We start from the raw sequence: 6,963 nt of genomic DNA, 5'->3' as shown, positions 1-6,963 counted from the left end.
CCGTGTCCCATGCTCCGCCCGAGCCCAGGATCGCCCTTCCCCCAAGCCCGGGACCCTTCTCTCCCCCTCCCCTGTGACCCCGACTCCGCTCGAGCCAAGGACTCCTCTCCCCCTTCCCCCCGTCTCCCATGCTCCGCTCGAGCCCAGGACCTCTCTCCCCCCTTCCCCCTTGTCCCAGGCTCCGCCCGAGCACGGGACCCCTCCCCCGTGTCCCAAGCTCCGCCCGATCCTGGGACCTCTCCCCTCCACCCGTGTCCCAGGCTCCACCCCAACCCGGGGGCTCCTCTCCTCCCCCGTGTCCATACTTTGCCCAATCCCAAAGGCCCCCCCCCCCCCCCCCCCGAGCTCGGGACCCACCCCTCCCCCCCCCGTTAGTCTCGGGCTCCGCTCGAGCCCGGGACCCACCCTCTCCCCGAGTCTCAGGCTTCAACTGAGCCCGGGATCCACCCCCCCTCCCCATTAGTCTTTGGCTCCGCTCGAGCCCGAGACCCACACTCTCCCCGAGTCTCAGGCTCCAACTGAGCCGGGACCACCTTTCCTCTCCCCACTGTGTCCCAGGGTTTGCCCGAGCCCGAGGTCCCCTCCCATCCACCCGTGTCCCAGGCTCCGCCAGAACTCGGGGCTCCCTCTCCTCCCCTGTGTACGATGCTTTACCCGATCTCGAGGGTCCCTCCCCCCTGTCCCCCGAACCCGGGACCCACCCTCCCCTCCCCGTTAGTCTCAGGCTCCGCTCGAGTCTGGGACCCACCCTCCCCCCGAGTCCCAGGCTCCGTCCGAGCCCGGGACCCCCACCCCCGTGTCCCAGTCTCCGCCTGAGCCCAGGACCTTCCCCCGTGTCCCAGGCTTCATTCGAGACCAGGACCCCCACTCCCCTTCCGCCAAAGCCCCTCCCCCGGGTGCCAGGCTCCGCCCGACCTGGACCTCCAGGACCCAAACCCCCCGTGTGTCCCAAGATGCGCTCGAGCCCGAGCCCAGGACCCACCCTCCTCCCCTTGTGTCCAAGGCTTCACCCAAGCCTGGGACCCACCCTCCCTCGTCTCCGCCTGAGCACGGAACCCCTCTCTCCTCCTTCCCCATATCCCCGGCTTCGCCTAAGCTCGGGACCCCTCTCTCCCCCTTTCCCCGTGTCCCCGACTCCGCCCGAGCCCAGGACCGCCCTCTCCTCGAGCTCGAAACCCTTCTCTTACCCACCCTCCCTTATGTCCCCAGCTCAGCCCAAGCTTAGGACCCTTCTCTCCCCCTCCCCGTGTCCCCGGCTCCGCTCGAGCCCAGGACTCCTCTTCCCCCTTCCCCCCGTGTCCCATGCTCCGCCCGAGCCCAGGACCTCTCTCCCTTCCTTCCCCCTTGTCCCAGGCTCCGCTTGAGCGGGGGACCCCCTCCCCCCGTGTCCCAAGCTCTGCCCGATCCCGGGACCTCTCAGCCATCCCCCGCGTCCCAGGCTCCGCCCAGAAACCCCCCTCCCCCGATGTCCCAGGCTCTGCCCGAGCCCAGGACAGACACACAGTCCCAGGCTCCGCCCGAGCCCGGGACCCCCTCTCCCCAGTACGTTACTTTCTATTAATTATTACTTCCTCCATTTCAATTTGTTTGTCTTACTTTCCTTTTTAGTCAGTTTCAAAATGAATGCCTCTTTCCTTTTTGACAACTCTTTAATCTAGTTTCCCACATGGCATGTTTACCACAAGATTAAAGTGCATTTTTGTATATTCCACAAATCTTTGGTTCAAGATCACAAGATTCAAAAGTCTTATCTACTTTCTTAAGGGAGTAGTTAATTAGTAGTCTATTTTTTCCCAATGATGTTAAGTCAAAGTTCTTGTTAGCTCACTAGTGTGTCCATCAATATGATTATGTATCCATAATGCTCTCACCATTCAATCTACATGAATTGAAATACATAGAAGGAATTTAGATGATAAATTCACGGAATTACGACAACTAACTGAGGGATGACATTCTGCTAAAACTAAGCTGAGAAATGACATAACAGGATAAGAAAAAAAAACACCATGAGGATTAGCTTAAAAAGTAGTAAAGTAGTAAATAAAGAATCCAAAGTAAGCAGCTTTACCAAGTGCATGGAGCAATCACAAATTGGTCAGCCTGAGTTATCATAGGTCTCTAGTAGCCTTCCATTCCAACTGTGGTCCTCAAAAGCTGCAGTCGCTGTGTTCTCCTAACACTTCGTCAGGACATCTTGTTGTTGTGTCAAAGTTTGCTGGGAGAATAGACCCAGTGGCAGTTTCCACATGAGCAAACGAATTTGAAAACAATAAGGATATTTATCTAAGAAGATCTTATACTCAGAAAATTATGCTCAAACAAATTGTTGGCAATCTGCTGATTGACTCAAGGCACACAGAGAATGGGTAAACTAACTCATAATCGCCTGCCTGTGTTCTCAACCATACCACCATTTAGTAATGAAATGAAAATTAGTAACTCTTTCTCCTTGACATGGTAATTACTATTTACTTTCCATCTCGACGTGCATGCATTTTAAAACCATGTTACTAGTCACAATTCATGCATCATGAATACCAACCACTAGATTGGCATCCATTCAGAATTAAGGATCAAGAGTTTTCATTATATAAATCTGATGACCCAACTTGAACAATGAGCCTCACACACTCGTCACTTCACTGAAATTTGCTGGTTTAGATCTGAAATATGAATTTAAGCACGTATTTCATCTTAGATACACCTACCAGTCTCCAGTTCATTAGATGATGGACATTATTTATAGTTGTGCCAAGACAGGAGTGTCAAACAGATTGATTGTGGATTACAGAAGGCAACGGTGCATCAAGCACCTATAGATATACAAAGCCAAAAGAAAAACACGAAGCAAGCAGCTGAACTTCATCCAATTCAGTTCACTCTGCAGATGGCATTAGGTTTCAAGAATCCAATTATATGATAGCCATAGACTTGGTGTCGAGAAAAAGTCAACAGTTCATTTATTCAAAGTAGAATCCAAAAGTCTTATGTTCCTAGAGTGATATAACACTAATCAGTCAACATCTGCTGGACTGTGTAGTCAGCAGGGTAAGAGGCACTGAAAGTTGAAAAGAGGTTTCAGAAATAAGAAAAATACTTGCAGTACAACAATAAAGCGTGTACTCTAGCCACTACAAATTTTTCATGTTCAGAAGTACTTTAGCATGGGGCCATTTTGTTTCTATTCCGTCAGTGTGAATTCAAGCAAACACTTCTCTGAGAGAATCATATGAAACAAAGTCATTATTCATAGGCCAGCCATGCATACTAATGATCAAAAACCAGACAACCCAATAATCAATTGCAGACAAGTAAAAAATAACACATATATGACCACACTAGCTTTAAGGTGCCAACCAAAAAAAAGGCTCATCAATTCATGTTTCCCGAAAGTTAATTATTTCATTGTCTTTTTGAATTACTTTAGAAGCATTTAACAACAAAAAGCAAACTAACCACCTAAAATATGGGTCTACAGATTTTAAGTTAGTTCTAGGCCAAGAGCTATAATCCCAAGGCACGCTATCTATAGTGCTACAAAGTTGGAGGTTGGCTTATCCAGTCATCCTACTAATATCATGATAGCAGTTAAGTTGCCAACTTCAAAAAAAAGATTAGTGATAGCAGTTAGGTAACCCATGAGCTATCGAGGTAGATTGAAAAAGCAATGTGCTTCCAATTGATAAGAAATTACCACGGATAAAGGAAATAGGATTAAGATGCCAACCTGATAGAAATTCCTGAAAGCTGTTAAGTCAAAGTGCATGTTTTGATGACAGATATTTCAGATTCCCAGTTGTTAAGGACTTGAAGGGTGAACTCTTCCCATAATATTGATGCTCAAGAGTAACGATAGCAGCTCCAAACTTCTTTGCTAAAACATGTTAGACATGGAAGGTTCAGAAGTATTCTACAGGTGAAGTACATATCCTAATCCTACAAGACAAGTCGTTGTCACAGCCAGAGCATGTTTCTATGTGCTTGTTTTGTGTCAGTTAATCAGAATATTACACAAGCTGGAACTCAATGCCAAGGTGTTTTGGATTCAGAATAACCTCGGTATAAAATCTGCATTATTACGTGGGCATTTTTTTTTTCATAAAAATAGAATCACGTTCCTTGTCACAAATCTTGTACTATTATTTTACACGAAGCATGGCATGGAATACGACTACTTTATATTAGCAATAACGATACTAGCATCTAAAATGACAAACATATCCTTACACTTTAATTATAAAAACCAGAAACGTGATTATATTAGATACTAAGAATTCCCAATAATTTTGATTTTAGCGGTAAGTTAAAGCTTGTACAATGCCACTTCTTGACTCTTGCATCAAGAAGATTTTATTTTAGAAGTATTTCAAAGACTGGACCATTTCCAACGCCTTACAAGCTTGTTTTATGAAGGGGCCAAAATCTTCAAAACCTTAATAAAAGTTTCATTTGACAAAAAGAAGAACGTGTGAAGAAGGTTACTGTTACTTACTCCATTGAGTAGGATTTTTCTCTGAACATAGTACTTTAAAATGACAGAGAAGGATACGGTAGATAACACAACTCAAAAAGGGCTCTCAACAACAGCCTTGAAAAGAAGTACATCATCACTGAGGCACCAAGAGGAGGGGGAAAAGAAAAAGAACAAAAAATAAACACTACCATCAAGCAAAGATACCTCACACCTCCCCTGCCCCTTCTTATCGTGGCACCCAAGATGTCACCAAATCAATAACTGACACTAGTTACCATCAAATGAATGACCTTTCCTTTTTAACAATATTTAAATTTCAATTTTACACGTGACATGCTTAAGATCACAAGATTAAAGGGTCTTTTGCTACATTTGTTACAACTTTAATTTAGAACCATAAGAATTAAAAGTCTTATTACTTTTTTAAACTCCGTGTCAAGTCAAATTAGATCATTCTTTTTTAAATAGAGTGAATATAATGCAAAAAGGGGTGCTGCATAAATTACCCTCAATTCAAAATCCTGAAACCACCCCCCATAATCTTAATTGGGGTACAAGAATCAGAATCTTCCTCCATCAATGTATTTCCTAAATCACGCGACGACGAAAATGGATTAATTCTTCTTGAAAACGACACTAATCAATGTGAAAAAGGGTAAAAATTCATATTTCTTATAGTATTTGTGAGAGTCAAGTTACTTCTTCTTGTTGGGGAGAAGAAGCAGCACCAGTAATAAGTTTACAAATTACAACGGCTAATTTTTTTCGGGTTAAATAAGGGAGATGCAATGTCATAATTTTTTTTTTAGTAGTTTTTTAGTTTTATATATTTTTTTTAATTCAAATTGGTAAGCCTGGTAATTTATGACCACATATTTATTTGTCACAATATAATTACTGTATGATTATAAGTGTAATCACATAATTATATTAAATTTTAAAAATAAAAAATAAAAATTAATATAAAAATAGTATTAAATTAATTATTTTAAGATATATATTATCTTTTTAAAATATATTAATCAATAAACATGTGTTCTTAATTAATATTATAAAACAATAATTGATTTATATTTTTTAAATTAGCATATTTTAATTAAAATCATAAAAACTAAAATGTGCATAACATTTAAGAGCATCATAAAATATATGTTTGACAAGAAGATTAATATTATTAATATAATGCCATAAAGTTAGTAAAACATCTGACAAAAATATAATCAATTAATTTTAACTAAAAAATGAATGGCTTGCAAAGTGAAATATCAAGTCACTGCTACCTAAACAAATAAATTGGAACTGAAAATATAACATAAGCTCAAAATTTAAAACAAAAAAGTAAATATACTCTTATTTCAAATTTCAACATAATTATACATAAATATGAATAAAAAGAAAAGGAAAACGTAAATGTACAACCTTATTCAACAATGAGTTTTATTTTAATTTGAAAATTAGAATACTAACAAAATTATGTTAAATGAAAAAATATGAACAATAACATGAATCACAAGAAATAAAGGTTGAGAAATGAGATATTAATAATATAAATAAAAAAATATATTTTTTTAAAATATTAGAATAATAAAAATAAAAAGAAATTTACTATGATAGAAATAAGAAAATAAAATTCAATAAAAAGAAATTTAAAAAGTAACCAGCTTGTAACCAGAGAAAATTGAAGGAAAGGTGTATTTTAAGTCTTGAATGAAGGATTGATGACATTGACCAACAGATAGGGTCAAATATCATTAGGAAACTTGATTAAGTTAATTGTGGACTTGATTAATATTTTCAAAACTTTCTAATCTTTTTAAAAATACAAATCAACCCAATCCACACCCCTCTTCAATCCAAATCAACCACTCTCACCTTTCTTTTGACAGCTTCTCTCAACTCTCTCCCAACTAACAGTTCTGCAAAATTTCTCCCTTCAACCTCTGACGACTTCTACCTTCGTAGACAAATAGTTGAGCTTCGAGTTTCTCTTTTTTTCTCCCTTCAACCCCCGGTACCTCCAACGACAAATAGTTGGGCTTCGAGTTCCCCTCTTCAATTCAAATCAACCTGTCTCTGATTCCTCTCTCGACAACTTCTCTTAACTCTCTTCCAACCAACTGTTCTGCAAATTTCTCATTTCAATCCTTGACGATTTCAACATCCGATTACAAATAGTTGGGCTTCGAGTTTCTTTTCGACTTCAACCTTTAATCGACGTGACAACCTTGCTCTCCGGCAACAACAGTTTTAAATTCTTCATTGTTTCGTTTCTTCTTTCACAGGTATAAATTTATGCCCTTTTTAGTTTTGAAGAAAATGAGGAACTTGAGCCAACTTCTCTTATAGTATTGGTTAATAATTTCAATATTTGTTGCATTAATTTGAAATGCGGTCTGAATAAAATCCTAATTTCTGGTATTTCTTTCCTTCTCTCTTCGAAGTGAATTATGATATTTTGTTGTTTGTTGCATTTTTTTGAAGTTTGA

At 40.7% G+C, this 6,963-nt stretch overlaps 1 protein-coding gene across 1 annotated transcript; it reads right to left on the bottom strand.

The window, feature by feature from the left end:
• Positions 1-720: 720 nt before the first annotated feature.
• LOC124898115 (uncharacterized transmembrane protein DDB_G0289901-like) lies at positions 721-1,077 on the bottom strand. The gene has a single exon (XM_047411744.1). The coding sequence runs from the start codon at positions 1,075-1,077 to the stop codon at positions 721-723; it is 357 nt and encodes a 118-aa protein (XP_047267700.1).
• Positions 1,078-6,963: the final 5,886 nt, after the last annotated feature.

The sequence above is a fragment of the Capsicum annuum genome, chromosome 1, assembly GCF_002878395.1.
Source record: "Capsicum annuum cultivar UCD-10X-F1 chromosome 1, UCD10Xv1.1, whole genome shotgun sequence".
Taxonomy (NCBI): domain Eukaryota; kingdom Viridiplantae; phylum Streptophyta; class Magnoliopsida; order Solanales; family Solanaceae; genus Capsicum; species Capsicum annuum.
This window is presented reverse-complemented; position numbering and strand designations above follow the sequence as displayed.